At 45.9% G+C, this 23425-nt stretch overlaps 1 protein-coding gene across 2 annotated transcripts; it reads left to right on the forward strand.

Annotated features, from left to right (window-relative positions):
- The first annotated feature begins 1242 nt into the window (after positions 1–1242).
- On the forward strand, positions 1243–22025 carry LOC308528831 (polyadenylate-binding protein 2). 2 transcript variants are annotated; one of them, XM_081104639.1, is made up of 9 exons: positions 1243–1689; positions 2109–2548; positions 3210–3326; positions 16627–16741; positions 17387–17454; positions 18055–18161; positions 19642–19729; positions 19814–19965; positions 21116–22025. In XM_081104639.1, exons 2-9 carry the CDS (start codon positions 2117–2119, stop codon positions 21153–21155), a joined length of 1119 nt encoding a protein of 372 aa, XP_080960765.1. In that variant the 5' UTR covers positions 1243–1689; positions 2109–2116; the 3' UTR covers positions 21156–22025. The 2 variants fall into 2 exon arrangements, with proteins under 2 accessions (XP_080960765.1, XP_080960764.1); XM_081104638.1 differs by lacking the exons at positions 1243–1689; positions 2109–2548; positions 3210–3326 and adding an exon at positions 15942–16294.
- The last annotated feature ends 1400 nt before the right edge of the window (positions 22026–23425 follow it).

Raw genomic sequence — 23425 nt, forward strand, 5'->3', positions numbered from 1 at the left:
CCAGCTTCTCAGTATGTGGCTTTGGGCACATTACTTAACCTCTCCAAGCCTCACTTTCCTCATCCATCGAATGAGGATAAAACAGAATAAGGATTGGTGTGAGGATAAAATATCATGCATGTAAAGAAAGCACTTAGCACCTAAAAAGTCCTCAAGATGTGTTAGTTGTTAATATGACTGTTTAAAAAAAGACCTTGTTTGTCCAGTGACTATAGGGGTAGATGGTAATACCATCTTGGATTGAAGGTAGAAGCAAAGGGAACTGGCAGGAAAGGAGAACTGGGTTACCTCTTTATGACCTTTGGTTGGGGGTCTCTCCAAATGGAGCTGAAGGAAGTTCCAGCTGCAAAAGCTGGTGGACCCATCAGGATGCCTGAGAATGCCCTGGTGTGGATCAGCTGTGGTCAAACAGCTTCACAACCTGTGAACTGCCTTGTATAAATGTACTGCCATGTATAATAATAGACATACGTATATATGCACATATATGTAATCTGAAAGGATAAACATTAACCTTAATTGGCAATTTCCACGAAGGGAGGAGGAACTGTGGGAGGGGAAGAGGGAGATTGAGAACTTGTATTTTTTTTCTATATACTTCTATGACTTTTTCATAATGAAAATGAGTTTATATGTTGGGTAAAAAGAATTAAAAAGAAAACCAATATGCTTACAAAAAAGAAGAAAGAAGATGAAAAGTTACCTGCAGAAATTGCTTTCGATCCAACTCCTGGCTCCCTGATGCCTGGTTAAAGCCACAGCCTACAACAGAGCACTGGGTTAAAGGTCCTGAAGAAAAGAGGAAGTGAAATGTTTGGTGTCCATGTTGTGTGTGCCAGTTCCACAGGGCAAGGCATGTAGCAGGCAGTTCCCACTGGTATGGGAACTTCTTTTCCAGCCACCCACTCCAAGGCCAGGAAAGTTCAACAAGTACATGGAAGATCAGAGATCTTCTGTAAATGCTGAATTTACTCCGAGGTTTGCTGCCGCCCATACAGCTTCTCTGGGCAGCCTCCAGAGACAGGAGCCCAGCCCAGCCCTCAGTGCCCTCTCCGCCCTGCTCTTCTGGGCCGCCAGCAGCCCTCTCTCTACCCGAATTGTGGCCCTTCCCAAGCCTGCGTCCCAGCCCCGCCCCTCTCTCTGGACGCATCTCTGGGCCCCATCATCACCAGGCGCCGGGCCCTCCCTCCCGCCCCCCCCTTTCTCCTCCCTCCTTCCTTCCCTCCCTTCCTCCTACTCTCCCTCCCTCCCAGCTCCTGCACCAGGAAACGGCCTGGATCCCGGCAGCCAGCGGCCTGACCCGTGAGATCCCTAACCTGGCAGGCAGGAGGGATTGGAGACAGGCTGAGGGTTGGGGTGAGGGAGGAGCTGGGCCTTTGGGCTGCTCTGGGGGGAGACCGGAGTAGAGATGGTGTCAGCAGGAAGCCCTTGGCCCTGGGTTTCCCGGGAGGACAGTCATTAAACATGGATTCGGCCACACAGCTGGTAGAGCGTTGGAGGCAGGGGCCTGGTCCTGGGAGCTGCAATCCCAGCCTTTCTCAGCCCAGACCCTAATCCCTGGCCTTCCCCACCTGCCTCTGATATCCCCCTCCCCTTCCCAGGGCTCCACGCAGGCCAGGAGGATGAAAGGCCCCAGCTGGGGGCTCCTTGCCACCAGTGCTGGGTCCTAAGAGCTGCCATCCAGGCTGGGTGAGTGTGCCCTTCCTTCTCTGCCCCTGGCAACCCTTGGTTCCCCCACCTTTCCCTTCGGCCCGTCTCCTCCCCCATCTTGTGCCTCTGCCAGCATCTTCACATCTTACCTCTGGGGAGGTTCTAAGCCTCTTCTCTAGCCAAAAGGTGTGTGCTACAGAGCGGGGTTTGTAGGGGTATCATAGAACTGGTGTTGTCTTGTTATGGGTAAAATCTAAAGTAGTTTTAAATTAAATGTACTTGTTTACATTTAATAACAAGTAAATTTAATTTGTTGTTGCCTCTCCCTGCCTAGTGGTCTCTGAACATTCCCTCCCACCTCCCTTCCTGTCTCATTGGATTGGCCAAACCTGAAATGCCCCATTCTGTGTCTCTGACTATATATATTCATGCCAGTCTTTTATCCTTGGCCTTTACAGCCGCCCGGATGGCGACCCCAGCCTCGGCCCCAGACACACGGGCTCTGGTGGCAGACTTTGTAGGCTACAAGCTGAGGCAGAAGGGTTATGTTTGTGGAGCGGGTCCCGGAGAGGGCCCAGCAGCTGACCCGCTGCACCAAGCCATGCGGGCAGCTGGAGATGAGTTCGAGACCCGTTTCCGTCGCACCTTCTCTGATCTGGCGGCTCAGCTGCACGTGACCCCGGGCTCAGCCCAGCAACGCTTCACCCAGGTCTCTGATGAACTCTTCCAAGGGGGCCCCAACTGGGGTCGCCTCGTGGCCTTCTTTGTCTTTGGAGCTGCTCTGTGTGCTGAGAGTGTCAACAAGGAGATGGAGCCACTTGTGGGACAAGTACAGGAGTGGATGGTGGCCTACCTGGAGACACGGCTGGCCGACTGGATCCACAGTAGTGGGGGCTGGGTAAGAAGCTTCTCAGTTGCTGCTCTGCACATCCCTCTGCAAAGCTGGTCTCCAGGAGGGGCGTGGTGGGGGGTGGGGGTGCTCTGGCTGGAGGCTGGGAGGCTGTGCTGGGAATGAATGAGGCATGGGGGCTGAGACGCCCTATTTGGGTGGAATCAGATGCCCTCGCTATGGGCATGACGCAGGATGCTGCACTCCAGGGCTGCCATGTAGTCATCACTGGATGGGCACATGGTCTAAAGCAGAGAACAGAATCCATAGTACCCATGGGAGTGCCAGCAGGCAAATGGCATCCAGACGTCATTTTACACTTGAGTACATGGGCATAGGGGGAGGAATCAGGGATGGGTGGTGGTCAGGCAAGTCTAGTCAAAGGATGCCAGTTCTGAGTAGAATTTTTTAATTTTTTTTTTTTTTTAGCAGAATTTTTGTCCAAGGAAAGGTTGGGATTCACTTGAGGCAGGGAAGGCAGATAAGCCAAGCGCGCACGGGGGATGAGAGGGGGTTGCAGTCCGTTAGCTTTGGGCCAGAGTGGGGCTGGGTCTGGGGTAGTGCTTGCAGTGAATGGAACTGGAACTCTCCCTCTCCTCTTTTCTCTACTCTTCCCTCTCCTGATATCCCTTTCTCCCTCTTTCTCTCCTACTTCCCTTCTCTCCCACAGGCGGAGTTCACAGCTCTATACGGGGACGGGGCCCTGGAGGAGGCTCGACGCCTGCGGGAGGGGAACTGGGCCTCAGTGAGGACAGTGCTGACGGGGGCCGTGGCACTAGGGGCCTTGGTAACTGTAGGAGCATTTTTTGCTAGCAAGTGAGAAAGTCCAGGGCCAAGTGGGGCTAGGTGTGCTGGGGGCCAGGAGAGCAGGAACAGAACAGAGAATGCCCTTGAAAGAAGTGGGGTGAATGGATGGGCATGGAACTAGGATGGGAAGGGGCAGGGTAGTGTGTGAGGGAACTGAGTGTGCCAGGCAGGCCGTTGGAGGAGTGAACTGGAGACCTGGGGGAATGTATTGGGAAAGTCAGGGGGCCAGGAGTTGGAGTCATTCCAGGGGGAGGGGGAGGTGGGAGGGATCATGTCTGTAGGTGTAGGCACAGGAAATGAGCTGGGGCTCAGTTTGCAGCCCTGAGGAAGGTGGACTTGCATAAGGGGCTGGCATCTCCGTTGGATGAGTGGGATTTGGGGAATGGGAGCTCAGATTCTCCGGTGATAGGGAGAGGTGGCTGTGACAGTGGGCTGCTTGGACATGCGTGTGCATGTGCATGCTGGGCTGCTTGTCTACTCTGGTGGTAGTGGGATTCTTTAAAGGGAAAACATTCCCTCTTGCAGTGGCAAGAACGGGGGCAGTTCTCTGCCCGCCTCTCAATCCCCCCTCCCTCCTTCTCTTGTCCTGTTGCCCCAAGGCGGAGGGAGAAACACTGTATACAGATGAAGGCTTCGGTCACTTCTCTGCAGAAAGTCGTTAGCAGGGCTTTGGAGAGAAGTGCAGTTCTACAGCTGGCCTTGCTCCTTCATGGTCCCCCTTCCTTGTGCATCATGCACTTGCTGCTGCCTCCTGGGCTCTGACAGAAAGGCGGGGCTGCGGAGCCTGCAGTGGGTAGAGGCTTTGGTAGCTTGACCTGCCTGCCGCCTTCCTCTCCCACTGGGGTACACTGGTGCCTAAAGTGTCCCCTGTCTCTGGGACCTTATGTTCCCAAACTTAAACTCTAAATTGGGGCTCTAATTAATTTTCCTTCTGAGTGTAGACGTACACGCTGATCTAGAATACAGTCTGGGTCCTGCACTATGTCTCAGTGAGACTGTTGATGCCTTGAGAGGAACATTCCAGCTCTGAAACCTATGGGTGTGAGGGTGATGTGTACCCCGTGCCTGGCCTGTTCCGTGTGGTGGGCTTTGGTGCTGCTTTATCAAGGGCCAGGTGTATGGGTTCTAGAGTACCTACCATGATCTGGAAGCATTTATATTTTCTTTGAAGCCACGCTATTTGCATGGGTGTTGTCTGTACCTCAGAGTCTGCGAATGTTAACTTTAAAGCTCACAGCCCTCTAGAACAGATTCAGATTATAGCTTTTTCTTTTGAGAAAGAAATGATTTCACTCCAAATGCATGCCCTGAGCCAGATCTCACTGCTGCACTTTCTAAGGTGCTAAAATTGCTGCTCTCCGATGCTGACTTCTCCATACACAGTGCTCTAGAACCCTGCCCTTGATCCTGAGCACTGATCAGCTTAGCTAGACCATGGTTAACTCTTGGAGATTTTTCACTTGGTCCCAGAAGGTGGCAACATAGTTGTACTCACTAGAATGTGGGACCAAATTGGCCTCAGGTGGTTAGCCCAAACTTTTATGCTTGAGAGAGGGCTGCACTTTTTCATGGTATTTATGGGGGAGGTGGTAGGCTGCACGTGCCACTTGGTCTGTCATGAGTATGCTGATGCTAGAAACTCAGAGCGGCTCTGTGGCAGGCCATTGGGGTGGGGGAGGGGGTGGGTCTCTGACTTGCTCAGGACAAACTAGGCCAGTGGTTTTCAAACTGCTTGGCAGAGCCCCGACATTTCCTAGGGGTTGCCTCAGGAGTCCTTGGGGAAGATGAAGGTGAAAGGGGAGGGTGGCACTCTGAGCAGGCTGGGCCGCTTGCCCTCAAACAGAACAGCTCTCCTTGTAGTTGTCTTACACGTCGGGGTTCAGGGTAAGATTTTATTTGCATTAAGGGGTTTGCTGCTGAAAAAAAGTTAGAAAACCACTGACTAGACCATCAGCTCCAAATTGGAGCCTGTGCTCCCCCAGATTTGGGGCAGACTTGTTACCCTACCCTCTACTACAGGGTGCCTTTCCATGTTAGCTCTTCTGGGGGGCCTTCAGCAAACAGGGGCAGTGGGGACCATGGTTACTGAGATGCCCTACTCTGAGGCCTTCACACCTGGGTGGAAGGAGAGGCTGTATTCTGAAAGTGTAAGGGGGTTGGTATGGATTCCTAGAAGCATAGCTTGGGTGGGACCACAGTGAGCTGTTTTGAACTATCCTGCCCTTCTTGAGGGGCAATGGAAACCCCAGAGAACCTTTTGTCAGGGAAAAGTAGAGACTCTTCTAGAGCCATAGAATTCCTTGGGATTAGTTCTTGGCCAGGAAGCCTGAGTATGGCTCCCAATTTTTAAACCCATTCCTTTTTTTTTTTTTTAAATAAGGGAAATAAATCTAATTGCTATTTTTCAGAGATTAAATAGGTGAAGAGGGTGTTTCCTTCTCTCCAGAGCCCAAAGGGACAAACAGGGACTGCTTAGGCCAAGGAAGGAGCAGAAGTAGAGCAACTGGGTCCTGCGATTATTAAGCCCACTCCCCACTTATTCTAGGGCATACACTATTTTACTTTTTTAAATCATAAAATGGCAGGAGAAAGATTTGGTTAGTTTAGAAGAAAAGAAAAAGCTCTATAAATATAAATATATATTCCTGTATTTTTATTTAATAATTTATAAATACCAAGTTCGTTTGACTTTTATTTTTGTGTAATATGTAATGGTCGTATTAAAAATAAATAAATAAAGCCCAGAAGTTTAATGAGAAGGACTGATCAGGGTTTGTGACTTCTACACTGTGTAGCCTGGGGTCAGGATGTTTCTTGATCCAATCATCTCGACATGCCCTTTGTTAAAGGCAAGAACTGGAGTAACAGAGATTTTGGAAATGTTGAATAGGAAATCAGAGTTGTTCCCCTATCCTCCCACTTGGGTCAAATGCCTAAAGCCAAGAACTCCATCTGTGCCAGCCCAAGCCCTAAGAGGTTGTGTGTATACTAGAATGGTACTTCGGTACGGCACAAAGAAAACCTACCAAATATCTTTGTATGATGGCAGTCAAGTCTCCAGTTGTGTTCAAACTCTAATAAGAAGTGTGTGATAGTGAGCATTTCTCCCCAGTATACCCTGTTGCCTACTTTAGACTTAAAATAAGTCTGGCAAAATTGAAGTTCCTGCTTCCTTTCCTGATCCCTTAAGACATTTGGTTTCAGACATTTTAATGCAAACTGCTAAGTTGGATGGAAACGACAGGAATTAGCCCATCCTCTGTACTTCTAGTCTAGGACCACATCAAAATCATGTCTGACAGGAATAGTGGTCCTAATTTTAAATTACAAGCAGGAATTTTCTAGTCTTTCTAGAATCCAATGCAATAAAATATTTGGGTTTATGTGTTAAAATTGTAGAAAGAAATAGATTGCTTAGAGGCATCCAGGGTTGCATTTCCATTCTCTGTAAAAAAAAAAATATATATACAGGGCAAGCCATCTTAAAATCTGAGAGTGGCTTGGTGAACATGGCACCAGGGGAAAGGGGAATTAGATGCTCTTAATAGTTAATACCTTCAGGCTATGATAGCTAGTGCATTTATCTCCACTGCAGTGTTATTGGTTTAATAACTGATTGATTTATATTTGCCAAAAAGCAACATCTTACTAGAATACTCAAAAGATAAAACATGGGAAAATACAGATTTTTAAAATAGGGAAAAATGAAATATTATAATAAAATGAAAGCAAAAGGAAAATTAATGCACAGAAGGCATTCTTTAAGCGGTTTTCCCAAATACTAAAGCGAGGCTGTGAATTCAGTTCTGAGCTTCTTGGCAGCAAAGACAAATTAGAAAACACAATGAGATTCACATTCATCTTAGGATTTGTAAAAGTATATCAGTTCCCAAGATGGGCAAAATGTTTTGTGGCTCTTCTGAGAAGACACTGAGTGATATCAAGGACACCACAATCTATAATACCTGAGAGCAAATATGCTGAATTTTGCACCACTGTTTCTTATAGAAATGCCAAATGGGGATTCAGTAGGCCCTAAGCTTGTTTAACTAGGTTCATCACAATTTGGCCAAAATATGCTCTATGATGCTACAGTTTAATACTGGGATAAATTTTAGACTAAATGGACAGGTGGATTGTTTACCTTTCAGTTTTCTGTGAATGTTATTTCTCCAAATGGCATTTTTGGTTAAAGTTAAGCAACATTTAGTTAAAATTTTAGCAAGTTGATGGACTGTAGATATTCTGTGTTTTTAAGACTAGATCCTTTGAAAACTTTAAAAGCAGCCTTAAGTGTGGATAGAGGTGAGATATAAATTACAATATTTTAAAAATCAACCAGAAAACAGTATAATGAAATATTACATAGTTCTTCATTCAGTCATTCATGTAGCAAAACATTCAAACATCTTTTGTGTGTTAAGCATAGTTCTAGGCACTGAAGTAGAGAAGTGAATAAACAAGCACAGATTTCTGCCATCATGTTACTTACATTCTAATAAGAGAAACAAACAACAGGTAAATAAATCTCACCATATTCACGAACATAACATTTCATGTTAGGTGACAAATGCTATGAAGAGCCTAGCTGGTTTGGCTCAATGGATAGAGGGTCCGCCTGCAGACTGAAAGGTCCCAGGTTCAGTTCCGGTCAAGGGTACATGCCCGGGTTGTGGGTTCAATCCCCAGTGGGGGGAGTGCAGGAGGCAGCTAACCAATGATTCTCTCTAATCATTGATGTTTCTCTCTCCCTCTCCCTTCCTCTCTGAAATCAATAAAAATATATCTTTAAAAAATGCTATGAAGAAAAATAATTCATTAGGGCAGGATTGGCAGGTGTACGTATGTATAGATTTCAAATTTAAATAGAGTGGTTAGGAAAGGCCTCATTTCTAAGGTGACGAGTAAAGTCATTAAAAATGAAATTGGAGCCCTAGCTGGTTTGGTTTAGTGGATAGAGTATCAGCCTGCGGACCAAAAGGTCCTGCGTTCGATTCCGGTCAAGGGCACATGTCCGGCTCAATCCCCAGTAGGGGGTGTGCAGGAGGCAGCCAGTCGGTGATTCTCTCATCATTGATGCTTCTCTCTCTCTTCCTCTCTGAAATCAATAAAAATATATTTTTTTAAAAAGGAAAAAATAATATATACAGTATGTTCCCAAAAATAAATAAATGTGTGCACACATGCCTCTATATGTACTTTTGTGTTGAAAATTTAAGGAAGGGTATATACCAAAATATCAGTCGTGATTATCTCTGGGTGGTGGATTTTATGGGTGATTTTGTTTTATTCTTTTTGTTGTATTTTCTGATGTTTTTCAAAAAGATGTTTTTATTGCCAAACTGGCATGGCTCAGTGGTTGAATGTCAACCTATGAATCAGGAGGTCATGGTTCGATTCCCGGTTAGGACACATGCCTACGTTGCGGGCTTAATCCCCAGTGGGGGTCCTGCAGGAGGCAGCTGATCAATGATTCTCTCTCATCATTGATGTTTCTCTCTCTCCCCCTTCCTCTCTGAAATCAATACAAATATATTTTAAAAATACGGTTTTTTTGCCCTGACTGGTTTGGCTCAGTGGATAGAACGTCGGCCTGCGGACTCAAGGGTCCCGGGTTCGATTCCAGTCAAGGGCATGTACCTTGGTTGCAGGCACATCCCCAGTGGGGGGTATGCAGGAGGCAGCTGATCGATGTTTCTAACTCTCTATCCCTCTCCCTTTCTTTCTGTAAAAAATCAATAAAATATATTTTAAAAAAACCTAAAAAACTAAAAAATATATATATATGTTTTTTATTGCATTTATTTATTTATTTTTATTGGTTTTAGAGCAAGAGGAAAGGAGAGGGAGAGAGAGATAGAAACACTGATGCATCAACGTATATTGGCTGCCTCCTGCATGCCCCTACCGGGGATCGAGTCTGCAACCCAGGCATGTACCCTGACTGGGACTGCTTGGTGCATGCCTCGACCCTCAACCACAGCCACACAGAGCCGGGCTATTTCCTCATATTTTCTGATATTTTAATAAGGAATACATAATTCTGGTACAGTATATTAAAACAAGTTTTTCAGGTACAAAATTTTTAAAAAGTTAACCAAACAGACTGGAAATTAAGCAGCCCAACAGAGGTTCCTTCTCATTTAAATGGCCACCCCACTTACTAGTATATACAAGGGAAGACCTAGGGATTGAAATAGGTAGGGCCAGATTTTGACTAGAAAGAATTGGAGTCTGGCCCCGCAGGTGTGGCTCAGTGGTTAAGCATCGACCTATGAATCACGAGACCATGCTTTGATTCTGGGTCAGGGCACATGCTCGGGTTGCAGGCTCTATCCCCAGTAGGGGGTGTGCAGGAGGCCGCTGACCAATGATTCTCTAATCACTGATGTTTCTCTCTCCCTCTCCCTCTCCCTCTCTGTATTTTTTTTTCTTTTTTAAAAGAAAGAGTCCTAGCTGGTTTGGGCCAGTGGATAGAACATCTGCCTGCAGACTAAAGGCATGTACCTTGGTTGCAGGCTCGATCCCTGGCCCTGACTGGGAGGCAACCAATCAATGTATCTCTCTCACATTGATGTTTCTTTCTGTCTCTCCTCCTCCCTTCCACTCTCTCTAAAATTCAGTGGAAAAATATCCTCCAGTGAGGATTAATAACAAAAAATAAAATATCTTTAAAAAAAAAAAAAAAGAGCTCTGGCCGTTTTGGTTCAGTAGATAGAGCATTGGCCTGCGGACTGAGGGGTCCCAGGTTCGATTCCGGTCAGGGGTGCATGCCTGGGTTGCGAGCTGGATCCCCAGTAGGGGGCGGGTAGGAGGCAGCTAATCAGTGATTCTCATCACTGATGTTTCCCTCTTTCCCTCTCCCTTCTTCTCTGGAATTAATAAAAAATAACAAGTAACAACAACAACAAAAAAGGAACGAATTGGAGCCTGCTTTAAAATAGAGTAAATGATCAATCTCTAAGGTTCTATATTAACACTGTCCAATATCCTCCTATATAATAAAAGGCTAATATGCAAATCAACTGAATGGCAGAATGACCAGTTGCTATGACAGGCACTGACCACCAGGGGGAAGATGCTCAACGCAGGAGCTGCCCCCTGGTCGTCAGGGCACTCCCACAGGGGGAGTGCGCTCAGCCAGAAGCCAGGCTCATGGCTGGCGAGCACAGCGGCGGTGGCAGAAGCCTCTCCGGCCTCCGTGGCAGCGCTAAGAATGTCTGACTGATGACTTGGGCCCGCTCCCTGCAGGGACATTCCCCGAGGGCGCAGGCCGGGCTGAGGGATTGCCCCCCACACCAGTGCACAAATTTTGTGCACCGGGCCTCTAGTAAATATAATACAAGCCACAGATGTCGTTTTACATTTTCCAGTAGCCTCATTTAAAATAAGCCAGTGTGGCTTAGTTGGTTGGAGCATTGTCCTGTGCACTGAAAGGTTGTGGGTTCAATTCCTGATCAGGGCACATACCTAGGTTGTGGGTTCGATTCCCAATTGGAGTGCATTCAAGAAGGCAACAGATCGATGTTCCTTTGTCACATCAATGTTTCTCTCTTTCCTTCCGCCTCTCTCTAAAATCAGTAAGTGTGTCTTCAGGTGAGGATTAAAAAAACAAACAAAACCCAGTAAAACTAATTTTAATAATATTTTATTTAACCCAGTATATAAAAACTTAAAATTTCAATCTATAATTAATATTAAACAATTAAGTTATTTTATAGCCTCTTTTTCATACTAGGTCATTGAAATTGGGTGTATATTTGACACTGCCAGCACATCTCATTTTAGACTATTCATTGCTTCATGGGCTCAGTACCCATGTGTGACTATTAGTTCTAGATTATAGAGAATTATTGTAGCCGGTAAAAATTTCAAAGCAGAGCTCTGGCCAGGTAGCTCAGTTGGTTAGAGCATCATCCCAATACTCCAAGGTTGCAGGTTTAATCCCCCATCAGGGCACATACAAGAATCAACCAATGAATGCATAAATAAATGGAACAACAAACAGATTTTCTTTCTCCAAAATCAATCAATAAATAAAATTAAGCAAAAAGAAAATTTCAAAGCAGGAGTCAAAAATGGGCATGAAACTACCAAGAAGCCAAGTATTTATGTTTAGTGAGAAAACTTTTCCCTTCCAGACAAAACTGGAGATATCCTCATTCATTTTACTAATTTAATTCTCCTTTTTGCAATTGCACTGACCATTCACTTCTATTAACACATTTTTCCTTCTTAAGCACATCACTGAGTTTCAGTTTTCCCAAAATTCTTCAGCTCTCTATTGATAGGTTATTACTGAAGGAAAATAATATACATAATGGGTGGATCTCATATTATTACATATACTAACTTTAAAAAAAAATTCTCAGAATCATCTCTTTGATGTTCTTTATACATTAATAACAGGCAAGAAATCAGATTTTACAGAAGATGATTCACTTAGTTACCACTTATTGAGCACACAGGGATAGGGAATGGGTAAATATCAGTAAGATGGTATCCATGCCTTCTAACAGGGAAGTATCTTTACAAGTCACCATTCAAATATCTTTTTTAATATGTTTGAAAAAGTAATCATGCTTGCCAAAACCGGTTTGGCTCAGTGGATAGAGCGTCGGCCTGCGGACTGAAAGGTCCCAGGTTCGATTCCGGTCAAGGGCATGTACCTGGGTTGCGGGCACATCCCCAGTAGGAGATGTGCAGGAGGCAGCTGATCGATGTTTCTCTCTCATCGATGTTTCTAACTCTCTATCTCTCTCCCTTCCTCTCTGTAAAAAATCAATAAAATATATTAAAAAAAAAAAAGTAATCATGCTTATTAGAGTAAGTTTGGAAGTTGGCGTTTTTACAAATTTTAAATAGGCACCCCCCCACACCACCACCACAAAAAAAAATAAATATATGATATTGTGGAAAAATTTTAGAACATAGAAAATTATAAAGAAGATGATCAATCATAATCCTACTACCCGGAAAGAACCACTATTAATGTTTTGGCATATTGCTTTCCCATCTTTTATGATCATACTTATACATAATATATAATTTATACTCCAATTCTGATTATTATTATATAGCAAGCATTTTTCTTTATCATTAAAATATTTTGAAGGTATAATGGCTATGAAAAAATACACCTATGTTTGTACAATAATTTTCCTGAAAATGCCCACTTGGACATTCAAGTTGTTTACATTTTTCAGTTTGATGGATATTTTAATTCTAAAATATTTTCCCAGTTTTTAGATTATTTGTTAATGAAATATGTTTTAATTGATTTTAGAGAGAGGGGGAGGCAGAGGGAGAAATAGATAGAAACATCAATGATGACAAAGAATCATTGATCGGCTGCCCCAGTAGGGGACTGGGCATCCAGCGTGCAACCTGGTTATGTGCTCTGACCAAGAATCAAACTATGCTCTCGTTCACACCCACCAGGCTAGATTATTTCTTTAGAACAGATGATAAGAAACACAATTGCTGAGTTAAGAATTTCAACATTTTTTTCCTTTTTCTTTTTTTCTTTTTTAACACCAAGCAACTTACAGGGCTACTCCTTCAAGAATTTCAACATTTTAAAAGCTTTTGGTGCCCTAACCGGTTTGGCTCAGTGGATAGAACGTTGGCCTGTGGACTCAAGGGTCCCAGGTTCGATTCTGGTCAAGGGCATGTACCTTGGTTCCAGGCACATCCCCAGTAGGAGGTGTGCAGGAGGCAGCTGATCGATGCTTCTCTCTCATCGATGTTTCTAACTCTCTATTCCTCTCCCTTCCTCTCTGTAAAAAATCAATAAAATATATTTTTAAAAAAGCTTTTGGTACATACTGCCAAAGATAAGACTATACTGGTTTTTGCTCCTTTTTACCCCCAATACCTAATTTTTGGGGTTTTTAAAAAATAAGATATACATAATTTTAGTCATTCTTTATATACAATTTTGCATTCTACTTTTTTGGACTAACAAAAATGTTTATGTTATCACACACTATGTGTAAACCTTTTATTTTTATTTTGTTGGTTAATCCTCACCTGGGATCTTTTTCTATTGATTTTTAGAGAGAGTGGAAGGGAGAGGAAGAGACAAAGAGAAACATCAATGTGAGAGACACATTGATTGGTTGCCTGCTGTACGCACCTCGACGAGGGCTGGAGAACCTGCAACCAAGGTGCGTGCCCTTGACTGGGATCGAACCTGGGGCCCTTCAGACTGAGGGCCAACGCTCTATCCACTCGGCCAAATCGGCTAGGGCTGTGTAAACCTTTTAATAGGTACATAATAAACGTTCGATGTATTATAGTTTGCCTACACACTTGTCTATTGTTGGACAAGCTCCTTCTTGGGCACCTCCATTCAGAACCCTCCATTTCAAGTTTTTTTCCAGTTTCAGCATCAGATATAATGTAATCTTTGTGTTTTAAAACAAACCTTACAGAAATTTTGATAGATCTGAACTTTGAAAACTGACTTTTAATTCCCTGCTCACTTCTAATTAGTCTCACGACTTGGGCAAGTTACTTTACTTTTCCCTCATCTGTAAAAAAGATATCGTTTTGGAACTACTTCCTAGGGTGGTCATGAGACTTCAATGAGATAATATAGTAAAGAGGCTAGGATCGTGCCTGTTACAAAATCAAGTGCTCAACAAAATTAGGAATGAAGGCATTTAAAAAAATCCCATTTCTCTTAATTGGTTTGATTAGATTAAACTAGGTCCCAATAAAACACCCAAATCTTTATTGGATTAGGTACAGTATAAAAGGTTTTTCTTCCAGTGAACTCACATTTTAGAGCTTGTCTTCTGTGCTGAATTTAGTTCTCCCAGACCACTGAAGCTGATGAAGAAATTTTCAGTGTGACTGTCACTCTGCTCCAAGTTCCCCTGTTTCTGAGGTAAGGATTTGTGAGAAAAAGTGAGTGAGCGGGGAAGAGTGGGGTATACTGAGAAGCTTGACTTTTGTTTTTGCAAACAGGGATGTCCTCTAGTCCAAATCCTCCTGCTCCTATTGGGGTTAACTATTTGGTTGGGCTCGCGTTAAACTGGCTTTCAAACCATAGCTTGGTCTGGCTACAAACATCCCTCTTGCCGACTTAGCACCTCCGTGATTTCATTCTTAACAAATGCATAGGATCACTATTGAAATATGGCAACCCTGCCTTCCAGGACTAGGTCTCCCTGGTATCTAATAGTGCAACAGTGTGGTGGGATCCTGACTGGAGAAAGTCCTCTGGGGTCTGAAGGAGGGTTTGGGGGCTGGGAAAGCACTGAAGATGAAGGGTGGTACCCAGAGCCCCAGTCAATGCATCCTTTGTCAGCGAACATTATTGGACACTTAACTATGTCTAGGTATATTACCCCACAGGGGAGATGCAAATATAAATAGGATCCAGCCTCTTATCTCCAAGCTCTCAGGACCTAGTTAGGAAACTCAACACAAAATAATTAAGGCCACAGTGAAGTATTCCCCCCACCCCACCACCATGGGAGAGGAGGGGAGGCTAGTGGAAGGCTTCTCAGAAGAGGTTTGTAACGGTCTTGTTGAAGAGGAGCTGCAGGTACAGAGGCACCGGCGGGTGCAGATACACGCACTGGAGCGAGTGTGGAAATAACATTTGCGTAGTAGTCTAGTCCTGAGGTCTGTAAGCCACGGTGACCTGGACAGCAAGGGGGAGCAAACTCAGTCTGGGAGTGGTGCTGATTGGAGGGGCGACCCTGGAAGCCGAGAGACCCATTACGGGGACAGAGCAAAAAGTCCAAGCAAGATAAGGAAGAGGCGAAACTGGGACATGCGCAGAGGTCTTGGAAAAGACGTCCGTGCAGGAAGACGGAACGGAGAGGACTCGTGCCTGGTAGCTCTGGAATAAGGATTCCCCCCTGCTTTCTTGTTTGGGAGACCTGGTGCATGGTAGTACCAATAATTTGAACGGCAAAAGCAAGCTCCTTCTTGGGCACCTCCACTCAGAACCCTCCATTTCAAGCAATATCCCGTCTGCGGGTGCTTTTCTGGTCAGGAGACCAGTTTCCGGAGACCGCCGCAATGTGTCCGGCTCGTACCTTCCAACAGTTAGCAACCAGTAGTGTCAAATGGTGGCCACCTTAAGACTAGTCATGTGACCTGCGTTTTCCCGTGCGGTAAGCCCGGCATGCCATTTGGGGGCAAGGTTCATCCATCAAAACGGGTGTCAGCCCTTCGCGAGCCAATCGACATCTGAGACTGGGCCGCGGCGTCCAAGCAATCGGAGGATTGGTCCTTTCCACTTGTCGAGGCAGTGACCAATCACGAAGCGGCATATACCTCGTGCACCCGCCCATAAACGGAAGAAGCAGGAAAGTCGTCACAGCGTGTCGGTATTGTTACCTAAAGACTTGAGAGGAGGTGGGACGCGTGTTGATTGACTCGCCGATTTCACCTACCGGGATTTGAGAATTTGGAGCAATCCCCCGCCTCGGAGGTGGGGTCTCATTTGATTGCCAAGTAACATTCCCCAATGGAGTCTTATCTCGTAGTGACGGGCAGGCTGCTTGACTAATGAGTCGTCGGCGTGGCCCGCACAGCTCTCCAATCGCTGGGCGGCGGGCCCCAGTCTGAGCGGCGATGGCGGCGGCGGCGGCGGCGGCAGCGGCAGCGGGGGCTGCGGGCGGTCGGGGCTCCGGGCCGGGGCGGCGGCGCCATCTTGTGCCCGGGGCCGGTGGGGAGGCCGGGGAGGGGGCCCCGGGGGGCGCAGGGGACTACGGGAACGGCCTGGAGTCTGAGGAACTGGAGCCTGAGGAGCTGCTGCTGGAGCCCGAGCCAGAGCCCGAGCCTGAAGAGGAGCCGCCCCGGCCCCGTGCCCCACCGGGCGCCCCAGGCCCTGGGCCTGGCTCGGGAGTCCCCGGCAGCCAGGAGGAGGAGGAGGAGCCGGGACTGGTCGAGGGGGACCCGGGGGACGGCGCCATTGAAGACCCGGTGAGGGAAGGAGGCGAGCGAGCTGGCCGCGGACCGGCCGTGTCACGGGAGGCCCAGGGCCCGGGCGGGGGGTGCGGGTGGGCGGGGAATAACGTGGCTGGGGCCGGGCGCGGATCCTCGCCGCCTGGAGAGGCCCGGCCGGGTGGATTCGGTCGTCATGGGTGCCTGGTGTTGTTGCACAGAAGATTGTCTGCGTTTCTTCTCGTAATGACCCTCGCGTGGGGTGAGGAAAATGGCCGAGCACGGCCGGGGCCGCGTGCGGTGCGAGAGCAGGCAGAGCCCTGCGGTGGTTCCTCTTCAGCTCTTCTCCATACCTTCCCCGCTCATTGTAGGAGCTGGAAGCGATTAAAGCTCGAGTCAGGGAGATGGAGGAAGAAGCTGAGAAGCTAAAAGAGCTGCAGAACGAGGTGGAGAAGCAGATGAATATGAGTCCACCTCCGGGCAATGGTGAGTGGCTGGCGCTGCACGCGGAGCCGGTGCCCGGATGGGAAGGGTTATGCGGGGAGAGATGGCCTGGACCTTGGAGCTGCTTGTCGGCAGTTGCTGACCAGGTGCCGGCGGGCATAGTCCATCGTGTATTCCGTTGACCTTTGTGAAGCAAGCTGTTTTGGTGAGGGTAGTGGGTGCCTCCCTTTGTCCCTGTTACACACATATTTCTCTTTGTTCTTAGTCTACCTCTACCCTTTGTGGAGGTTGCCAGCTGGCATTTGACCTTCAAGCTCAATAGTTCTTCCTTAAATTGGTGACTCTTTAGTTAGGAGCCCTGAGATAAACCGCTCAGCTGCAGGGCTTCCCCTTTAATCAGGTCATTTCAACCAAACCTATTCATTAGGGACTTGACTTGGGAATGGGAGGGGATTCCTGTACTGTTTTCTTTGATTTTTTTTTTTTTTTTTTAAAGAATGTATTACCTTATTTCTTCATTTGGCTAGTATTTAGTGAGAACCTACTGTGTGCTAGGCACTATTTTAGGCAGTGGGTACAGCAAAGAATGAACCAAAATCTTCGTGTTCACTAGTGATGATGGTGGTGGTTCATATATTGGTCAAGTAAAAAGCAAGTTTTTTTTTGTTTTTTTTTTCTCCTCCAAAGCTGGCCCAGTGATCATGTCTATCGAAGAGAAGATGGAGGCTGATGCCCGATCCATCTATGTTGGCAATGTATGTACTAAGGCCCAGATTGGGGTTGGTGGGAGGTCTTATTTTGGGGGGTCATTTAATAGAAGCCTTGAAAGGAACATCTCTAGGATAGGTGATAGATTTGGGGGCTGAGGGAGTGTTGGGAGGTGGTAAAAAGTAATAGCAATCAGCAGAGCCTCGGGTTGGAAAGAAAAGAGATTAGTTCCTTAGAGAACCAGATTTGATGTACTTTCCTCTGTATCAGTGATGGCGAACCTTTTGAGCTCGGCGTGTCAGCATTTTGAAGAACCCTAACTCAACTCTGGTGCCGTGTCACATATAGAAATTTTTTGATATTTGCAACCATAGTAAAACAAAGACTTACATTTTTGATATTTATTTTATATATTTAAATGCAATTTAACAAAGAAAAATCAACCAAAAAAATGAGTTCGTGTGTCACCTCTGACATCCGTGTCATAGGTTCGCCATCACTGCTCTATATGGATAACGTATACCTCAAAGGCTAAGCAGTGTATCTATTGAGGTGGGAATTTATCCAGTACCTTTGAAATGTACCTCCCCTTCAAGTATATGTGTGTGTGTGTGTGTGTGTGTGTATGTATTTATATATCCCCACAGGTGGACTATGGTGCAACAGCAGAAGAGCTGGAAGCACACTTTCATGGCTGTGGTTCAGTCAACCGTGTTACCATACTCTGTGACAAATTTAGTGGCCATCCCAAAGGGTAAGTGTGGGGTCATTTTAGTCACAATTTAAAAATAGATTATTTTAGCCCTCGCTGGTTTGGCCCAGTGGATAGAGTGTTGGCTTGCAGACTGAAGGGTCCTGGGTTTAATTCTGGGCGAGGGTACATACCTCGGTTGTAGGCTCCTCCCTGGTGCGGGTGCTTGTAGGAGGCAACCAATCAGTGTATTTATCTCACATCAGTATTTCTCTCTCCTTTTCCCTCTCTCTTCTACTCTCTAAAAATCAATGGAAAAATACTCTCAGGTGAGGCTTTAAACAAACAGATAAAAACAAGTAGATTTTATATTGAGGATTAAGTTAACTTGCTGTTCCAACAAGTGTCCTTTGTCTTTTTTAAGAAATATATTTTTATTGATTTCAGATAGGAAGGAAGAGGGGGAGAGAGGAATAGAAACATCAGTGATGAAAGAGAATCATTGATCGGCTGCCTCCTGCAAGCCCCCTACTGGGGATGGAGCCCGAAACAGGGCATGTGCCCTTGACCAGAATCGAACCCGGGACCCTTCAGTCCGTAGGCCGACGCTCTGTCCACTGAGCCAAACCGACTAGGGCTTAACACATTAATGTTGATGTACGGGCGTAGGCAAAAGTAGGTTCACAGTAGTGGGTATGGAAGAATATATAATACAAGAGTAAACTTGCTTACTCACAACTGTAAACCTACTTTTGCCCATCTTTGCATTTCAGAGGTTGCACATAAATGCTTTCAGGGGCTAGACAAAATAAAGATGAAGGCTAGATATGAATGGGATCATGAACTAGAAGGGGAGGGGCAACTTCTGCTTGGCCTTACCTGGTTCTGTCATATAGAAATTCAGGTCCTATATACCCTGTTTTACAATTTTCTAAGAGTAGCTGGACATTTTGATTAAAATTTTTCATTAAAAATTATTTGACCAGCTGGCTGGCATGGCTCGGTGGTTGAGCATCAACCAAGAGGTCACTGGTTCGATTTCCTGGTCAGGGCACATGCCCAGGTTATGGGCCAATCAATGGTGTTTTTCTCATTGATGATTCCATCTTTCTCTCCCTTCTCTCTCTAACAATTAATGAAAACATTAAAAAATTTTTTTTAGCCGAAACCGGTTTGGCTCAGTGGATAGAGCGTCGGCCTGCGGACTGAAGGGTCCCAGGTTCGATTCCGGTCAAGGGCATGTACCTGGGTTGTGGGCATATTCCCAGTAGGCGATGTGCAGGAGGCAACTGATTGATGATTCTCTCTCATCGCTGTTTCTAACTCTCTGTCTCTCTCCCTTCCTCTCTGTAAAAAATCAATAAAATATATTTAAAAAATAAATAAATAAAATAAATCAATAAAATATATTAAAAAAAAAATTTTGGCCAATAACTTAAAGGGTGAACACATTGTACCCAAACAAAGCATGCCTGCAAAGTTGAATTTTACCTATGAGCTACTATTTGCATTCTCAGGTAGCTAAAGTCTCACTTTTTTGCAGGTTTGCATATATAGAGTTCTCAGACAAAGAGTCAGTGAGGACTTCCCTGGCCTTAGATGAATCCCTATTTAGAGGAAGACAAATCAAGGTAAGCCCCACGCTCATTGCTATTTTGGTTCTATGTAAACTGTCCAGGTTGATTAAAGCTCTACATTGTACATCCTTCGCTCAGGTAATCCCAAAACGAACCAACAGACCAGGGATCAGCACAACAGACCGGGGTTTCCCACGAGCCCGATACCGTGCCCGGACCACCAACTACAACAGTTCCCGAGCTCGATTCTACAGTGGTTTTAACAGCAGGCCCCGGGGTCGTGTCTACAGGTCAGGATAGATGGGCTGCTCCTCTCCCCCACTTCCCATGAACCTTATGTTTACTTCTCTCCTGATCTGAGGAACCTTCCCTAACCCACCCCTTGGTCTCCAGGGACTTGGTCTCCTGCCTGTGCAGGTTGAGGAAGGTAGTTGCAGGCCAGGCCAGGCGGCCAGTCTCATCATCTTTTTCTGGAGCAGGAATTGGTCATAAGGGCTGGATTTCTCCACTCTGTCCTGAGAGATGCTTCTTCCCCCAGCATGATTTTCCTTGAGAGTTGGTGGCAGTGAATGGGTTTACACAGAAAGTTTGGAAGAACAGGGCCTCAGAGCAGCGAAAGTACTGCTTGGACATTTTTACTTTTCCCAGTTAGGGAGGGTTGACGTTTGAAGGTTCCTTGGAAGAATACCAGAGGCTAGTTGATCCTCAACAACCATGAGGGAGGATATTGAGATATTTACTCTTTAACTGAGCCAGTCTTGCGGTGCCCATGTTGCTTTACTTCTCTTTTCACTTAAATAGGTAAGTTAGGTATATAGACCTGGGCTTTTCATAGTATTTACCTATCTGTTCCCAGGAGTTAAGTTCTGTTGGTGAGGGCCTAGAGCAGCCTTGGGCAAACTACGGCCCGTGGGCCGGATCCGGCCCGTTTGAAATGAATAAACTAAAAAAAAAAAAGACCGTACCCTTTTATGTAATGATGTTTACTTTGAATTTATATTAGTTCACACAAACACTCCATCCATGCTTGAATTTATATTAGTTCACACAAACACTCCATCCATGCTTTTGTTCCGGCCCTCCGGTCCAGTTTAAGAACCCATTGTGGCCCTCGAGTCAAAAAGTTTGCCCACCCCTGGCCTAGAGTGTAGACCTGTGGAGAATTGAGAAAACTACATTCAATGAGTCTTTTTCCTTGCTCTTTTGTCTCGGTTGCACTTCTCTATTGCCACTGTTTGGAGAAGTATTTTGTCAATTTTTCCCCTCCCATTTGCCAGCTGTGTCATTGTTTCTGAGATTGTGGGGTCAGTTTTAGTATACTTGGACATTTTCTTTGCCCCCCTTCCCTTCACAGTAACTGGGGCGAGGGCCCATGGGGTGGGGCTTGTACTGAGCTATCTAGTGATTGTGTTAACACCTAACTCTCCTTCTTTCTTCCAGGGGCCGGGCTAGAGCGACTTCATGGTATTCCCCTTACTAAAAAAAGTGTGTATTAGGAGGAGAGAGAGGAAAAAAAGAGGAAAGAAGGAAAAAAAAAAAGAATTAAAAAAAAAAAAAAAGAAAACAGAAGATGACCTTGATGGAAAAAAAAATATTAAAAAAAAAAAAGATATACTGTGGAAGGGGGGAAAATCCCATAACTAACTGCTGAGGAGGGACCTGCTTTGGGGAGTAGGGGAAGGCCCAGGGTGTGGGGCAGGGGGCTGCTTATTCACTCTGGGCATTCGCCATGGACTCGACTCAACTGCGCAAGCTGCTCCCACTGTTTCCCTGTCCCACTTCACCCCTTTGGGGGCTGCTCAAGGGTAGGTGGGCATGGATGGTAGGAGGGATTTTTTTTTAAACCCAGGGCTCTGGAAGGACACCAAACTGTTCTGCTTGTTACCTTCCCTCCATCTTCCTCACTTTCACAGTACCCTCCTGCCTGCTCCTGTCCTGCCAGGTCAACCACCCACCCCACCCCTCTTTTCTGGCTCACTGTTCCTTCAGATTGCCTGGTGATCTATTTTGTTTCCTTTTGTGTTTCTTTTTCTGTTTTGAGTGTCTTTCTTTGCAGGTTTCTGTAGCCGGAAGATCTCCGATCCGCTCCCAGCGGCTCCAGTGTAAATTCCCCTCCCCCCTGGGGAAATGCACTACCTTGTTTTGGGGGGTTTGGTGACTTTTTTTGTTTTTCAGTTTTGTTTTTTTTTTTCCCTTTGCTTTTTTTTTTTTCCCTTTTATTTGGAGGGAATGGGAGGAAGTGGGCACAGGGAGGTGGGAGGTGGATTTTGTTTATTTTTCTAGCTCATTTCCAGCGGGTGGGAGTTTTTTTAAAATGTGTCATGAATAAAGTTGTTTTTGAAAATAAAAATTGTTTGGCCTTTTGAGTGTAAGGATTATTTATCTTCCTAGTCTGTCTTAGATTCCAGATGACTGTTAATTCTCCTTTGTGGAAATGCTGGTGTTGTGGGGGGGAAGTTCTTAGTTATGAATTAAGGAATAGGAGTTAAAGTGAACAACTAGCAACAACAATAAGTGTTTAGTTGAGGATGGTGGGTTTTTTGGATATCATGTAGCCCTGATTGGTATTTGAGAAGTAAATTAAATGAGCTTGGGGAAGTAAAAGAATGGCTAGATTAGAGTGATCTAATAGCACTTTTGTGTGTGTTCCTGATAAAACTTATCGTGCAAATGAATTAACGGCATGCGCACTGCTAGAATCTTAAGATTGTGGTCTGGGTAGCCTATCCTGTCTTTACCCCAAGGTGAGAAAAACAAACATTTAGCTAACAGTTGCAAAGCTTATCTTAGCCATGCAGTGACCACATAACATGGGCTAATTTATTTTGCATCCTTCCCTTAAGGATCAAAACAGGCTTTCATTGTTTTAGTATCCTTAAATTTAGTACAGTGGGCCCTCGGGTTACATTGGAGATCCGTTCCAGTGGCACGAGGTAATGTGATTTTCACCGTAGTAAGTTGGAACCCACCTACATAAGCGCCTACGTCACTCATGTGGAGCACATACACAGCAGTAATGAAAAAAGGTAAAAACAATTCCTGACCTTTACTTATGGTAAATAATGAAAAACATAAAGCACATATGTACATACGTCATTGAAATGATGGAACTTTTTTTTGTAAGTAAACTAGTGGCTCGGTGTATGAAATTCGTGCACATTAAGAGGATTAATTAGAGGAAATATTTTAATATTGCTATTTGCCCTTTCTCAGAAGTGTCTTGAGATTAAAGAAAATTAGTAAAATGTATATGAAAAACTTCCTGTCAGAGCCTGGGGCACACCACCAGACCCAGAGTCAAGTCCCTGCCCACCCACATGTGCCTCAAAATCGTGCAAGACCCAGACCTGGCCGCCCCCCCACCACTGGGCTAGATCCATTGGTTGGTCCCACCCTTGTCAAGCCCTGCCAGGTGGGGGACACAGCCTCAGGTCCCCTGGCCCAGTGCTGGGGTGGGGGGGGGTTGCGGCCTGAGGTCCCCCATCAAGCCCCACCAGGAGGAGGGCCGCATCTTGAAGTCCCCAGGCCTGGGGCAAGGGGAGCAGCCTGAGGTCCCCCCGCCCAGCACTGGGGCAGGGGGGCACACTTTGAGGTCACCTGTCTAGCCCTGCTGGGCAGGGGGCATGGCCTGAGGTCCCCTGGCCTGGTGCCAGGGTGGGAGGTGGGGCCTGAGGTCCCCTGTCAAGCCCCATGGAGGGCGGGGGGTGGGGGGGTGGATGGCACAGCCTCAGGTCCTTGCTGATTGCTTGT

This window comes from Myotis nattereri (assembly GCF_964212035.1).
Source record: "Myotis nattereri genome assembly, chromosome: 1".
NCBI classification, from domain to species: Eukaryota; Metazoa; Chordata; class Mammalia; order Chiroptera; family Vespertilionidae; genus Myotis; species Myotis nattereri.

What these genes read in the sequence shown, in the direction of transcription:
- LOC308528831 (XM_081104639.1), top strand. Translation starts at nt 2,117, where the DNA reads ATGGCGACCCCAGCCTCGGCCCCAGACACACGGGCTCTGGTGGCAGAC. An exon ending in CCGTGGCACTAGGGGCCTTG is followed by an intron (nt 3,327 to 16,626) that starts GTAACTGTAGGA and finishes CGCTCATTGTAG; the next exon opens with GAGCTGGAAGCGATTAAAGC. An exon ending in CCCCGGGGTCGTGTCTACAG is followed by an intron (nt 19,966 to 21,115) that starts GTCAGGATAGAT and finishes TCTTTCTTCCAG; the next exon opens with GGGCCGGGCTAGAGCGACTT.